Below are 22188 nucleotides of genomic sequence, written 5' to 3'. Positions count from 1 at the left end.
GTACAGAAATGCTATGATAACTTACTAGATTGGAAAAGCTGACATTGACCTAAGGTACATTTACACTGCCAGACATAAACATGGAGGTTGGAAATATTCTTATTGCTTCAATTACCCCGTTCTGATGGGCTTGATCAACCAAGCCTGTAAAGTCTTCTATCTTCCCCTCAGTGTCTGGGTACTGGAACAAGACACCACTGACATCTTTACCGCTGAAATCCATCTCATGAGGTAGCTTCAACTCTACATTTATGCCAGTGTATCTGGAAAGCAATAATGACATACCAAGACAAAGTCATTTCCCAATAGCAAATACGATTTTAAAAAGAAAAAGAAACTTACGCAAGAATATTAAATGCAGAGTTAAAGGTCAGCTTGATCGCCTTGAATTGAAATTGTTTCAAATAAAGCAATAGTCAATTTTATTAAAACAGATTACATTATAAAAGAATTTCAAGCAGATTGGTCTTTTAATTTTTTTTAAAGATCTAAATCAATCTTTACTTTGCTCTGGTCTGCACCACAGCTATCGTCTGAGGATGGCATCTGATGTCGACATAAAACTTTTTTCTCTTATTATGCCTGTTGGAAGGAGAAAACAATAAAATTACTTCAGAATGGGTCATAAAAAGTTCACTCTAAACTGGTAAGTTTCCACTGCTTGTTATTAAACAGACAAAAATCTTGTTTTTAATTGGCTTTGACATCTTCTGATCTAAAATTCAAATTTCTATTCCCAGGAACTTTGGAAAAGGAAACAAGCCCACAATCTACCAAAGTCCACAAAAGGGAAATGACTACGAAGTAAGTCATGATTTTGTTATGAATTCTGAGTGGATTACATAAATTGCTGCCTTTAACAGGGGTGATGAATTGTGTTAATCAAACAGCGTATTCTGTTCCTATATCTCTGAACAACAGATGTTGGGAATGGAGGGAACCGAGGAAAAAAATATTACCTCATACATTATTTGCCAAGAAATATGGCTTCCCACAAATTATCAATGGCCACTCTGCAAATATTACATCTTCCTTTGGTGTTTCTCTCTTATGTTATCATTTAGATCAAAGGTATCCAAGCTTGTCAACTTTAAGACTGTAGACTTCAAGAATTCCTTAGGCAGCATGGGGAACTCATGGGAGTTGAAGTCCACAGGTCTTAAAGCAGTGGTGGGTTTCAAAATTTTTTACTACCGGTTTTGTGGGTGTGGCTTGGTGGGCGTGGTATGGCTTGGTGGGCGTGGCTTGGTAAGGGTGGAAGGGGAAGGTTACTGCAAAATCCCCATTTCCTCCTGATCAGCTGGGACTTGGGAGGTAGTAGAATAGATGGGGGTGGGGCCAGTCAGAGGTGGTATTTACCGGTTCTCTGAACTACTCAAAATTTCCATTACCGGTTCTCCAGAACTGGTCAGAACCTGCTGAAACCCACCTCTGGTCTTAAAGTTGACAAGGATGGACACACCTGATTTAGAATATAAGCCTATGGACTGTTTTCAGTCTCTTCCATATAATTACATATTCAAGGGTGTCTGCAGGTTGTGAGGAAAAACTCAAGATGGCAGCCAGGATGCTGTGATCAAAACTTCACCTGTTTTTATGTGTATCTTGACTTTTGTTTTTTGACAACATTGTGCCTTGTGGACAGTCTTACCCCCAACACTAAAGTTCTGAGGAACTTTACATCCTCCAAAAGCAGTCTTATGATCTGAGGTTGTTACCTGTGACACAACTGCATGGCTTCTGCTGCTGCTGTTCCTTCATCCAGCAAAGAGGCATTAGCCACATCCATCCTGGTGAGATCACACACCATTGTCTGATAATTCAACAAGCTCTCCAGCCTGCCCTGGGAGACTTCTGGCTGATAAGGGGTATACTGAGTCACCCTATTAAAAGCAACACATTTTCCCCATTAAGCTTTTCCCCACTTAAAGAATGCTACAGAACCATACAGATAATCCTGTGAGTGAGTTTTGCCCCATATTACAACCTTTCTTGCCACTGTTAAGTGACAGACTGCAGTTGTCAAGTTAGTAACTTAGTTGTTAAGTGAATCTGATTTTCCTCTTGATTTTGCTTGTCAGAAAGTTGCAAAGTGTGATCATATTATTCCAGAAAACTGTAACCGTCATAAATACATGCCAGTTGGCAAGCATACACATTTTGATCATGTGACCACAAGGATACTACAACAGTTCTAAGTGTGAAAAACGGTCATGTCACTTTTTTGAGTGGTGGTGTAACTTCAGTCACTAAACAAATGATCGTAAATCAAGGACTTCCTGTATTTCTAATATTACCTAGCAGTCACTCTCAAAGGGATGGAGAAATATTTAACATCTATTGACAAAAGTGTTACAAATATAATTGACATTTCGAAGGGCCAACAGAAGGTACACATGAAGCTTAATAATTCTAATAATTATGTTGCTGAACAGAAGACACCCTCTGAATTTAAGGGCCAAGTATTCTCTATTAGTCCAAGATCACAGCATTATTACTGTGAGGATAAGATACATAAAATTAAAAATATTAATTTTGCATATTAAAAAACAATGTATTATAGCTTAAATTACTGTTGATTGATTTACTAGCCCTTACTACAATAGTAGAGTAGTAAAAAAATCCTGATTTATTTATTCAAACCTTTTAATTTTTTATTTCCTTTGAAAGCACATATACACACAAAACACAGATGGTATTGGTTATATTTGGGTACTATTGGAGTACTAATTCAGAATCTTTATTGTCATCGAGGTGGTAGTGATTGCAGGTTAAAGCATATTAATTTAAAAAAAACATTGAAAGCAGTATAGAGAAAACACAGTAGGTGATATGGTTGTGTGTGGTACTATATCTGTTAGGAACACTGTAAACCACATGAGGTTGTACATTAGCTGTGAAGGACCAGGGATGGACACTGCTGCTTTAAGGTATTCTTCACAGAAAGTATATGCATGCCCTCAAATATTCCCCTTTGAACCTAGATCTCTTCACTGCCCTAGTTAAGATGGACTTAAACTAACTATCCAGGATCTGAGAGTAAAAATTAACCCTCCTAATGACACCTCAATTTAAATAATGTGGAACTATGTCTTAACAATTTTCCCATGAAATATTACTGCACAGACCACACTATTATTGCAGAACTGATAAAAATTGTGCAGTGTACATTAAATATAGCACAAGAAAAATAAATACTGCACAAGCAATAAAGACTGAAGGTAAACTGGGTTTTTAGGGTTAAGTCTAGACTAAGAGTCGAGTCCCTCAAGAAGCCAAGCATATTTTCAATTCTCTGCCCATTCATTTATGTTCATGTCACATCACTTACTAAATTAGCTCAGTTTCTAGGGCAACACAGTCTGAAGTCATTCAGAAACCCAGGCACAACTAGGTTGCTCAGTCTAACACAGCCCCATAACATTATGCCATTAACAATTGTTTGTAGGTTATTGAGCCAAGCTATTTTTGTTTGTAGAATAAGCTTTTCCTGTTCTTTTCACTGTATATAAATAAAAACAACAGCTCGGAATAACTTAAAGAACACCTATAATCTTTCGTTTTTTTAACAACACAACTGTAATAATGTGATATCATGAGAGGAAATCTATTCTCGTTAAGAAAAACAACGCCCTGAACAGCCAATGGCTGTCCTTTATTCTGTTATCTTTCTTCTAAGTATAATTCTTTTGCACTGCTGAGTTTCATGTGAATTTCACTTATCAACAACCAAAACAGGACATCCTCCAGAAGGACTATTGCTTGTGTTAACTGGGCCTCCAGTACAGGTAAAGGCAAAGATTTAAAATGGGACGATTGTCTTAAAATGGGAGAACGTTGTAAGAAATAGGTCAGAATCTTTCTCTTGTATGCATTCAAGCTGGCAAAGAGACTGGTGGCCCTATTTTGTGACTTAGGATTTCAACTATTGTAACTTCTTGTTTCTAATTATGACTGTATAACAGTGGTGAAATCCAGCTGGATCTATCTGGTTTACACGAACCAGTAGCGCTGGCGGCGGGCAGCTTCACCCACGTCATTACGTTTCATTTTACCCTCTGTGCATGCGCAGAAGGCTCTGTGCATGCGCAGAAGAGGTGCATATAGCATGTGCATGCTCCCCTGCACTCCCGTTCCCAAGTTGGTAGCGAAGGTAAATAGATTTCACTGCTGGTATATAACCTATGTTGTGCCAACAAACACCTTTTTAAAAAAAAGCTGAATCAACTTGTTTTGAAAATTGTAATGGCATCTGACCTCAGGGCCAATCGCAATGAAAATTAGAAATGCTTTGTAGATCCTAATATTTGAAGTAATTCCAATTTGAGAAACAATTACTAGAATAAAGCTAATAGCAGAGAACAGACTGTGCCTACAAATGAGATATCTGATGTAACTCTTCTGTAAATCTCCTCAAAACAAAATAAGCTTATTTTGCTTAACACCGTGACCTTTACAGTCCGATCTGTACAATTGAAATAAAGGAATCAATCATCAAAAGCTGATAAAAATCTTTAACCAACTGACAGTTGTATTAGTTCCTCCCTCTGCCTATTATGCTTGGCAAAAAGGAGGAGGATTGGGTGGAAGAGTTGCACCTTTGTTTGTCTGAAATTGTCCTCCTGAGCTGGGCACAGAGGCACCTTTGTCACTTAATAGCAGTGTACAAGAACTTCCACACACACCATCAATATTTTTATATACCAAACTCTCAGATTCACATTTGCACCTTCTCCCAAGAAGCTCAATATTGCCACAGTTCCTGCCAGCTGACTAATTGGAGCATGCAAACACTGACATTCCAGTCTGCCCAACAGCCCCCCTTCCCTACAGGCCTTGCTGCTTTTGTTTTGTAGCAAGGAAAAAAAATGTAGTCGAGGGGCAAAACCATCCCTTGAATCCACCAGGGGAATGGCGCCTTGTCTTCAAGAAGGAGAGAGGGAGACAAAAGGTGGGGCGAGCTGCCTCACTATCTATGATGGCTGCTTTTTTGGGGCTGGAAAGAATTACGGAGCATATCACAACAGGCTTTCTTCCCAGGCAGAATCGCCCTTCTGGTTTGGGAAACAAATCATGCACAGGTAGTCCTCGAGTTACGACTACAATTGAGCCCAAAATTTATGTTGCTAAGTGAGACAGTTATTAAGTGAGTTTTGCCCCATTTTACGGCCGTGCTTGCCATGGTTGTTAAGTGAATCACTGCAGTCGTTAAGTTAGTAACATGGTTGTTAAGTGAATCTGGCTTCCCCATTGTCTTTGCTTGTCAGAAGGTGCAAAAGGCTAATCACACAATCCCAGGTCACTGCAAGTATCATAAATATGGCTCAGTTGGCAAGCATCTGAATTTTGATCACATGGGGATGCTGCAATGGTTATAAGTGTGAAAAATGGTCATAAATCACTTTTTTCAGGGCCATTGTAAATTCGAACGGTCACTAAATGAACTGTTGTAATCAAGCACTGCCTGTACTCTAAACTTCATTGCAGCCTTAGTGATGTGTAGCTCTCACACTAGACTCCATAGGAAGAGGTACAACAAGCATTTTCATCTCTCAATATTTGTAATTTTTATACTCTGCACATATCAAGAAAAGAGCTTTATGTGCTATGGTCACTTCTAACACTGCCATACATATAGAAATACTCTGGGAGGTAACAGCAAGATTCTTACACAATCTATAATTTTTATATAAATGAATTAATGTATTAAAAGGATTACTTATGTAACTTCTGATTTTACATTATAGCTAGGAAAATAGCAAATATAAAGATAATTTTTATTTTTTTAATAGTAGTCTTTTCTCTCAGGACCTCTTTTGAACCACTGTAAATTAGAACTGTGGTGTTCAAAAGTTCTCCAGCATATTGGCATGGACAATGGAATCTCTCTCTCTCTCTCTCTCTCTCTCTCTCTCTCTCTGTGTGTGTGTGTGTGTGTGTGTGTGTGTGTGTGTGTGTATAATAATAAAAATGGTACATTACCATCCAGCATTCTCCAACAAATTCCTTGAAATGGCTGGAGGGACTGAGCAGTTATAATAACCCATGCCAATATAAGATCTCCAGATTTTATTCTTGCTGGCAATACTGTTTAAAGTTTCAAGAATTTCATTTTCGCCTAGAAAGAAATGTGTAGAAAATATTCTGTGAAAATTTCAATAAAGGTTAAACATGTCAAGCTTTTTGCACCAGTTAACCTATTTTCATGAGAATATACATTATAGTGGTCAGCAACGTGAGTTGACTCCCTGTTCCTTCATTTTCAACTGTCTGCTTATTTTGCCTGTTTCTCATTTTGAAATTTATAGAAATGGCTGATTATTCACAATTATTATAATTTACACAGAACTTTTCAGTTACATTTATTCTTTATGAGGAGTAGTGTAACAACATCATTTTCAAGAGTTTTTTGAGGTCAAAAGTATACTTAAAATATTTAACTACCTTTTTAAAGGAGCTATATTTATTTTATCTGCATTCTCACATAAATCACATAGTTTCCTTGCACCAATAAAAAGCAAACCAACTATTTTATCTCACTTGAGATGTTTAAGCAAGTTCTTTCATTTCACACTGCTTCTTTATGTCTGTTTGACATAAATCACGTCTTTGTAATGCCCTTTTCTCCTATTTTCTCTCACAGCAAGAATCCTGGGTGGCACATTAGGGTGAGAGTACAAAGTCACCTCATAAACTGTGCTGGTTGAACTAGAATTTAACTGCCCCCAATAACACAGCTTGTTATGTCAAAAACTTCACAAGTCTTTCAGCACATCCCCCACATCTATGAAAAGTGTAATCTGGAGAAAAATGCTTTATTGATTTAATTTTACTTAATTGGTAAACTGATTTTATTTCCTGGATTTCATGTGGCACAGTCATTAAGGAATGGATGAAACTCAAGGAAAGTCAAATTCTAGAATGCTATACATGCTGTCTCAAAGGTAGGATATTTACCTAATAAATCAATAAATAAAATTTATACTCATATATAGCTAACCTTAACACATAGCCCCATTCATTATGGAGTCTATTATGAAGTTTTTCTTTGTGTGGATTTGGACATCTTGTGAACTAAAAGTGAATCAATCACATTACAACAGCATCATGCTGAACTAATGTGTGGAGTATGAGGGCTAACTTTTGTTAAACTACACAGAAAAAGTTATATTAAAAATATAATGTGCTGCTTTCAGTCTGAGGACAATTCCATATATTTTGCTGGGAAGGTTAGATTTCCCATGGATTCTGCCCTTGAAAATATACTGAGAAAAAAACCAGTCATCTGAGAAATCAGTCATATTGGTAGCCTTTCCAATGATGATCAAATCTCTTTGAACCCTAATTCCTAATCAAATTGGAATTAGGCTTTGCCATAATTCCAATAATATCCTTGTGCTGCTTAAAGTGAGAGGAATATAAAATTATACAGATTTACACTGAATGCACAGAAGAAATCCCTCAGCACATGGTTGAATATCACTAGGCTTAGCATTCATGAACAGCTGCAAGTTATCTTTAAACAAATGATAGTTTTAAAAAACTGTATGATGACAGGGTAGTATTGCAGAATTAATATCCCAAATACATATTCTGGAAATGTTTGCAAGTTAATCAGTGTCTATTCTACAAAGGAATATGAACATCAATGCCAAATCTTTTTTCTACCTTTATAGTAAATGATAAAACAAATCCTGTTTCTTGGATAATAAAACTGTTGTACAGAAATAAAGGAGGATATTTTGGATAATACTGCTTTTCCTGAAAGAATTTCAGGAAATGTTAATTTACAACTGTTAATAAATAATAGCTGAAGTGAAACAATAGCTCTCAGGATTCTAATTGTTAGAATATCTAAAGAAGAACTTGGCAAATTTCATCAGAGCACAATGGCAAAATAGCTTTGAGAAATGTAAATCTGCAGATCCAGCACATTTTAAGTTGGGGTTTCTAGCAATTTGGCTTTAAAATATTCCATATAACTTTTAATTGTAGCAGCTGTTAGTTCTTCTGCACAATAGTAGCATGCATTGTCTGATCTGGTCACCATGCCAATATATAGAAGGACCTAATTATCTTTATTGATTATTGGAAACTTTCCAGTTGATTTGCTATTAGTTTGGCTATCATTGCTTTGTCTTTTCCAAAGTAGCCCAGTATCTGGACTATTTTTACGTGGTTTCAAATGCATCACAGACGGGTTGCAGTTAAGAGACTGAGTCCTTACCTGGAGCCAACATTCTGGGATGAAAGGGGATAGTGCTTCTGACTTTGCACAAAGCCCTCCTATGGATATTCCCCCATCCCTGCTCTTGATCAGCTTTTGATATATTTTAATGTCAGATCCATCTCTGGTCTTTTCCAAAAGGTTAGTGTTAGTGAAGATAACATTCAAAGAATTCAAACTCTCATGTCTTTCCTGTTTCTTCTTGACCCTCATTTAAATTACTCGCAGAACAGGCATGGCTTGCTGTTTAAACATTCATGTTCAAACAGACTTTGCAACACTGTCCATGGCTCTCTTGCTATATCTTTTTTTTTTTTTAATGAATGAACTGGTCATTTATAAACCATTTGACCATTGATTTAAGCTGCTTATTCTTTTGTCTCCATTCTTGGGTATTTGTTGCGATTCATGACTAATGGCTTCAAAATGATCATCTTTGAAGCAGAATAGACCATCTTGATCAATCTAAATTATTTGTTGTGATAATTTGTATTCCTATCTAAACTGGTTGCCATTTTCCTCTATGAGCCTTTCTAAGACATCATTCTTTTTCTTCTTGAACCAGGACATTGACCACTGCATCAGTATCTCTGGGCTCCTAATGCCTGCTTATGCCTGGATACTGTTAGGAGAATTAAAGGAACTGTCCTATACAAACATGACCTGAATTCAGGAAAAAAAAAAAAACACCATGCAGCAATACTTAGATTTATATAAGCAGTATAAATGAGAAGGTCTGATGAGATATGAACCTTGTTATGAATCATGGCTAGTAATGGTCTGGTCTTTATTTTAACCCTTAAAATTATTATCTGTCATCATTATTCCCTGGGCATCTGCAGAGTGTGGCAAAGAAAGTTAAGGTGGTGGCTGTGATGTTATGCTCGAAGTTCCTCCTGTTTTTTTTCAAATGTGTGGGCACCCTTGTGCGATGAACATGAAAAACTACCAGGATTTTGATTGCCCTGTCAAAATGCCATCTGCTGCCATCTTGATTTTTTTATCACACCCTGTGGGTACCCCTGACTATTCTAATATACATGTTTAGAGGTAAGTAGGAGTGTTTATGTTCCCAAGATGGCATAAATTATGCATAGGAAACATGTACTAGTCAATGATGGAAATAAATATGTTAATATAACATTGAGGAAATGGGAAATCCTATAACACTGAGAAAATGGGAAATCCTAATGTAAAGACAGACACTTCCTTTGTATACCACCTTTAAAGCGCTCCATGGCTTAGGACCTGGTTATTTACGGGACTGCCTACTACCACCAATAGCCTCCCACCGGCCAGTACGCTCTCATAGAGAGGGACTCCTCCGGGTGCCGTCAGCCAAACAGTGTCGACTGGCGGCCCCTCGGGGGAGAGCCTTCTCTGTGGGGGCACCTACCGTCTGGAATGAGCTCCCCCCGGAGATACGGAGGATCCCGGATCTGCGCTCCTTCCGCCGTGCTGTGAAGACCTTTTTATTCCATCAGGCGGGCTTGGCCTAATTCCTTCCCTTTTTAAATATGTAAATTTTAATCTGTTTTTAAATTATTGGGGTGTTTTAATCTGTCTGGGCCAAAATGATTTAATTTGATTTTATCTGGTTTTTAAATTTTTTGTATTTATGTCTTTTATTGTTGGCTGTTCACCGCCCTGAGTCCTTCGGGAGTAGGGCGGTATACAAATCAAATAAACCTAAACCTAAACCAAAGGGAATCCTCTCAACCTGTGATGGGGGATGTGGAAGGAACGGGTAGCCCTGGGGAGAAAAAAAATAAATTAATGGAAACACTAAAGACTTTAAATTCTTGGAAGTGAGATCCTCCTCATACAGGCAGTAAATAACCTGGGTGGTCATTTTACCAAACATGACAGGATTTATTTTTCTTGAATGGCAGGATCTATCTAGCTTATCAATAAATAGCTTGCCACCAACACAAATTTCAAGGATTACACTACAAGGAGAAATCCATAGTTCAAAGACTGTATCTGTATTGTGACAGATGTGGCAGATAACTGACTTTAAAAAAAAAAGCAGAAAATTGATTTGAAATTGTGATGAAGGCCAGATTTCACAAATACATATTTCCAAAGAGTGACACAGACAAGAATAGCTGCACGGAAATGTGAAATAGCCTGTATAATGGGAACTATGCAAATAATTTAGTTTGATATATTGATCAAACTAGTAAACCACCAATGCATCATTTAATCTATTCTGGAAGATGATTTATCAGTATTTTGATATGCGTGCATTTGGAATCCTTATCCTAAATGTTTTCTTGTGGTAATCATTTTGGACTCTCTTGTACCTTTTTGTACTACTGGACTCATATTAATAGTACATTAATTCTGTACCAGTGTTACAACACAGCTGTTGCCTAGTGATTTATCTCTTAAGATAACGATTACACAACTAATCAGTTCCTTCTACTTTTGCGCTAATGTTAATATAATTTTATGCCTCCAGAGTTTTGTGCTTTAAGACTCATCAGCTTTAGTGAGCTCAACCAATAGCAGACAACTTGTCATTTGTGGCCAAAAATGGAGCATACCATCTTACACCCAAAAATTAACACTCTCTTTCTTTTTTTTGGGGGGGGGAGTATTATATTTTAGCTTTTTGTTTCAAAAGAAAAAGGTTCAATGAATCCTGAGGCACAGGCATCAGCAGTATAACACTGATGTAGTAAAATAATTTTAATCCAGATAATTTTTGGATTGCACTTGAACTCCAAATGACTATTAAACAATGTTTTAAAGAAATGTATATATATATTTTTTGCCAGAAAAAAGGTAGCCTAGGCTAAAGTACAAAACATTTAAAATTCCTTTGTAGGCAATATTTATCATATCATAGAATAGATATTGGCCTTTGATTATGCATCAACTTGGAGGAAACTGTAAACAGTGTACTGAATGAACTGAGAACTTGAAATCCAAGAAAGCAGTAAACACTTTTAAGAAGGCTTTGGCAATAAGCCACCTAACTCAGCCTACTTCTCCTAATTTTCTAGGGCAGCAGTTACGACAAAACATACTACAGCAAGTCCACTTTGCCGGAAATAGTTAGCTAATCATTCAGGAACTTCAGCTGGCAATTCCTTTTGCTAAATACATGCCTGTTCTGACCTTGCTTATTTTTCCCAGCAGAAGGAATTGCATAACATGATCATAGGCAATAATCTTAGTGTCCAAGAACAAAGTTCATTGATCTTTTGGCACTGCTTATCGGAATTAGAAGTCAGAGGGAGAAAAAATGAATACTGCACATTCAGTCCAATGTTAACTTTCAGGCACCTCCAGAAACAAGGTGTTACTTTTCCCTGGAAAGATGCCCTCCATTTCTCATAAGAGCTTAAGTAGTTTTAAAACACATTATAATTACCATTCATTTTCTGTATGTTTCCATGTGTCAGCAGCCAATAATTATTTTTTTTTTTTTTTTTACAATGGTAGAATTGTTAAATATTAACAAAAATTATTTTTACCATATGTCCCATCCATATTGGAAATATTTCTAAGAACTTCATGGAAAAGACTAAATTAACACTGGATTACAAGTGTTCCTTGACTTACAATGGCAATTGGGATAGGAAGTTCTGTCGCCAAATGATGCATTTGTAAAGTGTGACTGCTTCACTTAATGATGGCAATCCCCTGCAGTGCCAGTTGCCATTGTTAACTAGATCCCTCAGTCATTAGGCAAAGCAACTTTCTGCTGGCTTCCCAGAATCAAAGTCAGTAAAGAAGCTGGAAGGAAGTTGAAAGTTCCAGGCGGATAACCAGGTAAGTGGCTGCTGCTAGGCGGGGAAGAGACTGAGTGGGTGTGTGATAGTGGTTGGGGAAGGTGTTTGAGAGGAATGACATGAGTCATGAAAGATATGCGAGGATATGCAAGAGGCATGGGTGCAGGTAGGTAGGGTAAATGAGGGTGCAAATATAAGTTGGTGAGGGATTCAGAGAGTGAGCAAAAGATGCAGTGAGGGCCTGGGAGGTTGAGCAGGGATGCAGAAGTGGCTAATGCAGTGCAGGTGTAGAGGGGCTTAGGGAAGGTGTGCGGAGAAGATTCACCCCAGCAATTTGCTATCTTCCCTGCTGCATCCCTATTGACAGTCTGTGGAAGCCGACAGGGAAGGTTGCAAATGACAATTATGCGATCACGGGTGCTGCAATTGGTCATAAGTGTGAACCAATTGCTAAGTGCCCATATTGCAATCATATAACTGCTGAGGTTCTGGGACAGCCAGAACTCTTAAGGAATGGTTGTAATTACCATTTGTTCAGCACTCTTGTAATTTCAAACAGTTGCTCAATGAATGGTCGTAGGTCAAGGACTACGCGTAGAATTTCTCCTTTTGGATCTTAGAATGCAGTTTGGATTTTTTTATAGACATGAAAGCTTCCATTCAATCCATGAAAGCAAATACGGACGGCAGTCCAGCCCAATCATGCAGTAGGCCCAGTTCCCATGCAATCTTCAAAGAAAGCTGGAATCTGCTGATTAGCTTTGCTAAAGTTGCATAAGCATTCAACAGAAGTGAATGTTCTGAATCTACAACTCGTGGTGTAATAGACATAAAGAAACATGAGTCCATTAATATACCAGAACTTTTCTAAATGTGGTCTCTCTCAAGCATTTTGCAATGCATAATTCTCATCAGTCTGACCCAGGGATAGCTGGATGTACTACATGTTCAGTATCATAATCCACAAGATGGATGTACTGTTTTGTAAATGTGTGAATATAGTAACTTATTTATATTCATAATACTAACCCTCTATCCTGAAAGACATATAAAATAGCAGACCATATAATCTTCCTTACAATTATGTCCCCTCCTCATGATTTGGAATACTGGAAAATTCTGGTTTACATATTTAAGATGCTAAAGTATCCTCCATCCTAGGAAATGTATTATCAAAGACATACAATTTCTATAACATACTGGTTTAGATTCCACTGCTTCATTAGAGAATTGCCTAGAAAAACTCCCAACTCTCTCCTTCAAGATATCAAAGAATCTCTAATGAGACCACCTCCAGTTACATACAGAATGCGATTTTCATACTACTGACTAACTTCCCAGTTGAAATTAATGAACTCTGAAAGTTAGAAATAAATGAATGAAGCAACAAATGGCCAATGACCAATAATGGATAACTTGAACATTAGCTTCATTATACGTTATGTGAAGGAAACTGGTGTAGGTAATATTTAGTGCTATTAATTTGATCCAATATCATTTACGTCTAAGAGTCATTTTAATGTAGTGGTTAAAGGCACTAGGTTAGACACCAGGAGACTCTGCATTCTAGTCTTGCTTTAAGCACAAAAGCAGCTAGGCAACTGGGTAAATTTTTCTATGTTAGTGATAAGAAATGGGCAATGGCAAACCAGTTTTGAGAAATCTTGCCAAAAAAACTGCAGGGACTCAATGAATCAAGACAGACTCAAAGGTACATGTGTGCTCTCTCTCACACATACACAAGCAAGCATTAGCCAACAGAAGTTAAAATACTGGTATATTAAATCTTATAAAATAATAAGGCAATAAATAAGAAGCTGGGAACAAAATAATACTGAGACACAGAGGGCAAGAATTCTCCTTGGGACATAATGAGATAGAGTTCACCTTTTAAAACTATATATTTCAGTTATAGAAACAGGAAGGGCACATCCTGAACAGAAAAAAAATAAACAGAAGAAAAGCTGAAAAGTGAAAAGATTTTCACAACTTAAAACATTTTAACAAATGAGTGCTTTGCATTTATAGTCTGGAATGTGCAGCCTTTAGAACTCTTTAATTATTAAATAAATCTTAAGAACTTGCAAAGCAACTTAGGTATCAGCACCTAAGAAAAATAATTTAAGAAATGCTGGTGATATCTCAGCCAGTGCTAAAAGACTGTTGGACAGAAATAGATGACAAGACAGGATCTGCTAAATGGATTATGTGAATACTCTGCCCATAACACAAAACCTCCCAATTTTAGGGCACCTTGGACTTGTAATTTGTGACCAAAACTCTTGGAGTGCACTATCTTGCCCATTCAAGAGTTATAATTCTTTTTGGTTTACTATATTTTAATGTTTTGCTTCAAAAGAAAAAAAAAGTTTCAGTGAATCTGGCTTGCAGCAGTATAATAATGATTTAACAAAACCAGTTCCAGATAATATTTTGGATGGATTTAATAGGAACTTCAAATGAAGTTTTAAGATATCTTTTTTGATGTTATTTATCATATCATAGAACAGACATTGGCCTTTATGCCTCAACTTGGAGAAAGCTGTAAACAATGTACTGAATCCAAAGGAGTGTAAACACTTATTATGAAATACTTGGCAATTAGCCACCTGACTCAGCCCATTTCTTCCTGCAGTGAAGACAAAATGTACTATATAGTAGACTGACTATTCTGGAAATAGTTAAGTATTTATTCAGCAACTTCAGCTAAGAATTCATTTGGATTAATAAACACCTGTTTTGACCTTGATTATTATGAGCTGAAGGAATTGCATAACATGATTACAGGCAATGATCTTAACTTTGCTCATAGATCTTTGGCACTGCTCTATCAGAATTGAAAATGAGAGAGAGAGAGAGAAAAGGGAATACAGCTAGTCCTCAATTTACAACCACAATTGAACCCAAAATTTCTGTTGCTATGCAAGATAGTTATTAAATGAATTTGGCCCCATTTTTGTGCCATAGTTGTTAAATGAATCACTACAGTTGTTAATTTAGTAACACAGCTGTTAAGGGAATCTGGCCTCCCAATTGATTTTGCTTGTCAGAAGTTCACAAAATATGACCACATGGCACTGGGACACTGCAACCATCATAAATATGAGCCAGTTGTCAAGTGTCCAAATTTTGATCACGTGACCTGAGATGCTGCAATGGTTGTAAGTGTGAAAAATAGTCATGATTCACTTTTTCAGTGCTGTTGTAGCTTTGAGCAGTCATTAATTGAATGGTTATAAGTCGAGGACTACCTGTACTGCACATTCAGGCTAATGTTAACTTTTGGCATCTTCAGAAATAAGGTGTTACTTTTACCTGGAGAAATGTCTATATTCCCCAAGAGTCTATATAGTTTTAAAAACACATTAGCATTACCAGTCAGTTTCTAAATATAATAACCAAACATTAGCAGATAATAACTTTTCTTTAAAAAAATAAAATTGTTATATGTTGACAATTTTTTTTTACCATATGTCTCATATAAGTTGGAGATATTTCATAACAATACATGGGAAAAAAATCTATCGTACAGGTGGTCCTTGGCTTACATCCATCTGTTCAGTGACCATTGAATTTCCCACTGTGTTGAATGAGGGGTACTTACAATGAGTCTTCTGAGTTCTGACCATCACAATATCCCTGACATGATGTGATTGTGATTTCTGCCTTCCCATAAGTAAAATAAATGGGGAAGTTAGCAGGATGTTGGAAGTCATGGCTATGTGAAGTCCTCATTTAATAGCCTGCATGTGTCAGGCTTGAAGAATCAGATCCACACATGAAAACTTTAATTAGCCATTTTATTGTTCAAACCTGGGAATCTTCTCAGAGTGGCAGTTTGCATCGGGACTAGATTTGACTAGGTTCAACAATGTGTGTGTGTGTCAGATTTTGCCATTTTATGCCAATGTAGAAATTCCAGGCTAATTCCCTGCTTGACTCCTCCCACTAGCTTATCCAGTCTCTTTCCAACCACATTGTCATCATTTAATGACAGCAACAGGGATTGCCATAACTTGAGGTTACTAAAGTAGCATGGTCGTTGTGCTTTACTATCAATTGCTTAGCAATAGCAGTTCTGGCCCCAACTGTTGTTGGTAACCAAGGACTCCCTGTAATTAACTAAATTATAATTTCTCATTCTGGGTACTACTATGCAGCTCGGATGAATAAAGTATTATAGACATGAAACCCACCATTCAGCTTCCATGAAAACAAGTAATATGACCACAGTCCGGCCCAATTACTGAGTAAGCAGGGTTCCTATGCAACTTTCAAGGAAAACTGGAATCTGCTGACAAGTTTTGCTGAAGACACAGAAGCATTCAACAGAAGTTAATGTTCTGCATATACAGCTTTTGGTTTTACAGACATAATGGAACACATAAGTCCATCAACATACTAGAATTTTTCTAAATATGGTGAAAATGTATACTAGTTTTTTTCAACCATTCAATTTCAAATTTTTCAATTTAGTTTACCGACAGACCAGCGCAAGCAGAGTGTTCTGTGGATATATTTGTTCACTAATCTATTTTAGTAGATGATAAACAAAATAAAGCTTAAGACAAAGTTAAAATGCAGTTATGAAACAACCTAACATCTGTAAGTGAAGTCCAGGATTCAGCCTACATTACATCATAATATAAACATTAAATTTATATTAAATACGACAACATGTAAAATTACCATGAAGTGATAATATCTAAAATTTAAATTAATTATGGCTATATAGAATGCTTTGTGAAAGATTGGCCCATCAAGGTCTAATGGATCTTTTGTGCTACTGCACAAAACCTAGCTACACACACTGTAATAAAAAGTAGTTCATCTGTGAGCAGCCTCTGGGCCTAGGTTGAATCTGGGTGACCAGGAGATCTACTAATCAGAGGTAGAAATTGAAACTATTCTACAATGCATTATTCTCATCAGTCTGACTCAGGGATACCTAGAAGTACACCATGTTCAGTAACATAACCCACAAGATGGATGTACTGAAAAATTCAATATTATTTATTACTTGGCATTATTTAAATGCCAAAGTAACCTCCATCCTAGGAAAAGTGTCATACAAACAAGCAATGTTGTTGGAAAGAGACAATAGTGTTTATTCTATTGCTTCATCAAAAATGGGTGCCTATCAAAACTCCCAATTTCTCTTTCATATCATAGGATCCCTGATGAGACCACCACCTGTTACAGAAGGTAGTTAATTCATAGAACTGACCAGTTGACCCAGATGGAATATGTGAACTCTGAAAACTGCAAATAAATGAAATGGCTAATCTTCTCTAACAGATAATCTCACGATTAGCTTCATTTTATATAATGCCAAAGAAACTACATTATGTTTGGTGTTACTAATTTGATATAGACTCATTTAACCTTAGCCTAAAATGCAGAGGCTAAAATGCAGGTTGGTCCTCTCTATCTATATTAAGCATTACAGAAGACTCATGCCTGGGACAAAACAATGCTGAAGCATAGAGACAAAAAAAGTCCCTTTGGGGTAGTATTGAAATATAGTGGATTTAAGTAACTACTGGTTGTGCGATTTAGTTAAGGAAGACAGAAATTGCAATGTAAACAGAATGACCAGAACTGAAACTAAAAAGTGGGAGATTTTCACAACTTAAAATATATTGTTTTAAAAGACGTGGTGGTTGTACTTCATTTATACTCTGGAAATGCACACATTTAAATACTTAGTATATTTAGCAAAATAACGATAGAAGAGAATATTTGTAATTTTTGTAATTCATAGTTGAACTATGGGGTCCTTGATCTACAGCACTGATGATGTTACTTAGTTGGGTAATGAAACATCTACAAGAAAACAACCAAGCTCAGAAAGCACCAAGAAGCACCTTCTTGCAAAATAGTTTAGATCAGGGGTGGGCAACTGTGGCCCTTTTACAACCTGTGGACTTCAACTCCCAGAATTCCTGATACAGCCAAGCTGGCTCAGGAATTCTGGGAGTTGAAGTCCACAAGTTGTAAAAGGGCCACAGTTGCCCATCCCGGTTTAGATGTCAACAATTTAACAAGGTTTAATTTAGCAGGTACCAATGGTATCTCAGGGGATCAAAGATTGTTGGCTAATAATATGGAAGCCTAGTTTAGGACTGAAAGAAATTTGGCTGTAAACATGGTTTAGAAATATTATAAATATATAAAATACATCTCATCTTCTTGATGGCCACACCATGTTATATTAAGCCATACATTACTTACCACAAACCATTATATTTCTTCTTGACTTCTTTAGCTAGTAGCAGAAGCAAAGCAAGCTATATTATTTCTTCACATTATTATTATTTTTTTTTTGAAGTAACATAAAATCTGGGAATTTCTACTTGCTCCACTGCTTACTAGATATGCACCCCCCTCCCCCCAGTTTGATAGAAATGGCTGTATTTTATGCTAGGAAGATGTATCTAAATTGCCTCAATATATAGTTTGGCTGAGACACATTTCCTATGCTACTGTATCTGGTCAGCATAAATCCATTTGATCAATTGGCAACAACATTTTAAGTTTATTTTTACTATTATTATTTGTATCTCTTTACTACCATCTAGTAAATGTTTGGATTTCTGCAACCTTGATATGGAAGACCTAACATTGCAGGTATTTTATCTGGGTTAATTAAATTATGTTTCTCTTGAAAGTCATTTAGGTATATTCCTTTAAATATTAACACTCTGATTTTCCTGATTTTGAAGATTCCAGATATTTCAGACAGAGATTACTGATTATTCAGTCACAAAAAGAAAGGTAGCTTATTAAGAAAATTAAAAGCTATATTGGCTTAAAAATGCAAATAAACTAAGAAATACAGTAATTTTTCATCACACATGGATTCTTTGCTTTGTGTTTCCCTTTTGACTGTATCACCTCTCTGGCTCTTTCATTCTGGTTGCAGTTTCTGTTCTGTGATGTCATCAAAAGGAACCAGATTGAACTAGCCAGGAACTTGACAAAAGCCGCAGGGCCTAAAGTTTATCCTCAAACTGCTGATGAGCTACATCAAAAGTATAACAAGAGGCTGAAAATCCCTTATATGTTACATACCAAAATATTAGCAAAAATAAACACCCAGCAAGTTATGCTGCATGAAATACAGTGGTCTAAAAGCCGCAATACAATTGTACTTATTGTCTACAACTTCAATTTATCAGCCTATGTCATAAGTGCCAGGAAGAAATCTTTGTTAAGAGAGCATTTTCACATTATGAATAGGAGGCACTTTACAAATAAGAGTTAATATTGTTTTCCAAGTTTTTCTCTTCCTCTCCCCATAGAAATTACTTTATGTATAAATGAATTCCGTTCCAATCAAAAGTATTCTAATTGTTTTGAAAAAGTGTTCTGTACTTAGTGAAGGAAGATGTTCTGAAATATAACTTAAGTCATATTTTTGGAATTGTTTGTGGACAGCCAAAAGATAAAGATTCCCTCAAGCTCAACTTAACTTTTAGTGGCTCTAGAAAAACATTATACTTCTCTCTAACTTTATAAAAGGGTTTTGTAACTATATAGAAAAGGTTTGCAACATCCTTTTTCTCATTTCCCAGACTAAACTACAGTTTTGTGATTCCTGGCTATGTTCTTATCCAAGTATTAATTGGATAGATATAGCTAGCTTTTGTGGTTAAATGTTGCTAGTATATCACATTTGCAATAACACCAGAAATAGATACACCAGAACATATAATTTGGATTAAGGTATTCAAATCCAAACTCCCAACACAGGCAGTGTCTTTTGTGCAGGTATTTCTAAACAACATATATTTAAAATATTATCCTTCTACCTGGCAATCTTGAATGCATATAACAATGAACCTATACCTAGGGCCCAGAAGTGATTCAAATAACAGTACTGTAAAAGGAAGATTAATACATTTCAGAAATATACTTCCGAAATACTTAATCCACACATGGCTACATTATAGTTCTTTCATAGTTTCTTTTAAATCTGTTTTAAAAGCTCTCATATTTTACTTTGAAAAGCCCCTTCCTCTGTTTTCCTAAATAAAATTTTCTGTAACAATAAGTTAGAAGCAATAAATATTTCCATGATACTGTATTTAGATATAATTATAAGAACATTGAAGACTAACATAGTGCCTTTGTATATTTATACTGGAAGACCTGAAATCACAATCAGATCTTGTTATGAACATAAAACTGCATCTAGTATAGATGAGAAAATGTAATTTTCCTTTCTTTAGTGGTTAATTACTGTAGATTACCCACAAGGGTGGGGGGGGGAAGGAGATTTTAATTTGGGTTTTTACAGCACCCATGTGGTTGTTAAGAGTCAACACCAATTTCATGGCACATAACCATAATAACAATTGCGTGAAAAGGACACTTACATATATGGTCATCCATCTTCAGAGGCCGTTGCAAACGGATATTAGCAGGAATTGTTCTATTGATCAACTCATCAATTGTCTAAAAATACAAGGGATACATCAAAGCATCATAAGAATCAAGTTTAGACCTCCACTTCTTGTAAGATTCATCATCAAAGAGGCTAAAGTGAGGCATAGTAAGGCACAATAAAAAAGGTTTGAGAAATGTTCATTAAACCTCTCACTAACAAAAAGGGGATTTTATGAAATTCAATTCACATTCTTCCTCAGTCCCTTTCGAATGGAGATCAGTTGATGTGACACGGTAGAAAATGATGTATGGATGTGATGATGTGACTCGGAGGGAGAGGGATGCAAAGACAAAGCAAAGCTAAAGAGGGAATGTTAGAGAAACTATGGGGGGAGGGAGGGAAGGAAGGGAGAGCGAAAGAGAGGAAGGAAGGAGGGAAGGAGGGAAGGAAGGAAGGAAGGAAGGAAGGAAGGAAGGAAGGAAAGAAAGAAAGAAAGAAAGAAAGAAAGAAAGAAAGAAAGAAAGAAAGAAAGAAAGAAAGGTAGCTCAGGTGGAGTTTCCTCACCGACAGACCGACGGTCTGCAGCATCTCTTGCTTCTCTTTGTCCCCTGGACCGATATGTCGCTCGGAAAAGTCATCGTGGCTGCCCAGGAGTTTCTCGATGTGCCTGGAAGAGGCGGTGGCCACGGCGACGGCGGCTCTCGCTCCGGGGTTGCTACTGCTTCTTCTCACACAAGCCAGTCTCAGCTGCTCCCTGCGTCCCCATCGGCCTGGCGGCTTCTTGCCTCCCCAGGCGCTGCCATGGTGCCCGTGCAGATTGGCCCCCCGACCCACCAGCCTCCCCCACCACTGGACGCAAGACTGCATGATGCCTAGAAGCCGACGACCCCCCAATTCGCCCGGGCAAAGTTAGTTTGCGCTTCGAAGACGGCAGCCGGCAACTCTTTCCCCTCAGGCCCCCCGACCCTATTATAGCCCCCGAGCCGATCGTCAGCCGAAGGGAGGGCCTTTTGGCCCCGCCCTGCCTCAGATCTCCCCGCCGAAGCCACCTGCCGAGAGGCTGCCCCCTCGCCAGCCAATGCGCGCTCCTCCCAAGGCTGGATTGGACGGGACAGGACAGAACAAACGACGCGAAACTGGCTATCAGCCAGCTCCTCGCAGTCAGGCGTTATCATAGTTGTTTCTCCAGAGTGAAAAGAGAGATGATGACGGAGAGCATTGAAACGATCTTCTTTTTTTCCTCCTTTTATTTCCTATTTTTTTCCCCCTTCTACCCTAATTTTTGTTTCAATGTTTTCCACACAAGGATCACACTTGTTGCTGAAGAAATACTCCTTAGTAACTCATTCTGCCAAAGGGAAATCTCCATAGCTGGTATAAGGATAACCCAACGAGTTTTGGAAGTGTCCTGACTCTCCACAAGTCCCTCTTGGCCACCAGCCACAGTTCTGCTATTGGAAGGACTGAAATGTTCAGCAATGTTTGTCTTGATCTTCCAACTCAGTAAGCTGAAAGTGACAGAGAGTGCAATGAATGTCATGAATCATGGCAGTTGGTTGGTGCCTCATGACTTCCCCACATCCCTGCTCTCTACCTGGTTTCTATCCTCTGCTCATGACTTCCTCCTACTGTGTCTGTTTCTCCTTTTGGGCATTTATGTGTACATCATCTGTACACAACAACAACAAGGAAAAAAAAAAGATGCAATGAATATTTTACAGAAAGGGGAAGAAGAAAATCCACAATGTTAAATTACTTCCTGCCCCTTCTACTATCACACAGATTTTGTGCTGCAATAGCCCCAAAGTCTATAGTATTCTCAGTCA

The 22188-nt window shown here is 37.3% G+C and overlaps 1 protein-coding gene across 1 annotated transcript in view; it reads right to left on the bottom strand.

Moving 5' to 3' along the window:
* Window positions 1–21288, bottom strand: part of GLDC (glycine decarboxylase) — a 41919-nt gene extending 20631 nt beyond the window's left edge. Inside the window, exons 1-6 of the mRNA XM_070938601.1 lie at window positions 20927–21288; window positions 20352–20430; window positions 5983–6118; window positions 1719–1883; window positions 505–582; window positions 116–263 (exon numbers count right to left, since the gene is read on the bottom strand). Coding sequence (XP_070794702.1) covers window positions 116–263; window positions 505–582; window positions 1719–1883; window positions 5983–6118; window positions 20352–20430; window positions 20927–21229 — 909 coding nt within the window. The 5' untranslated portion in view covers window positions 21230–21288. The remainder of the gene's footprint in view (window positions 1–115; window positions 264–504; window positions 583–1718; window positions 1884–5982; window positions 6119–20351; window positions 20431–20926) is intronic.
* Between the last annotated feature and the right edge of the window lie 900 nt (window positions 21289–22188).

The sequence above is a fragment of the Pituophis catenifer genome, unplaced genomic scaffold (genome assembly GCF_029215685.1).
Source record: "Pituophis catenifer annectens isolate HBS135680 unplaced genomic scaffold, rPitCat1.0.hap2 SCAF_2, whole genome shotgun sequence".
NCBI classification, from domain to species: domain Eukaryota; kingdom Metazoa; phylum Chordata; class Lepidosauria; order Squamata; family Colubridae; genus Pituophis; species Pituophis catenifer.
The sequence above is the reverse complement of the archived record's forward strand: the minus strand, read 5'-3'. Positions and strand labels throughout refer to the sequence as shown.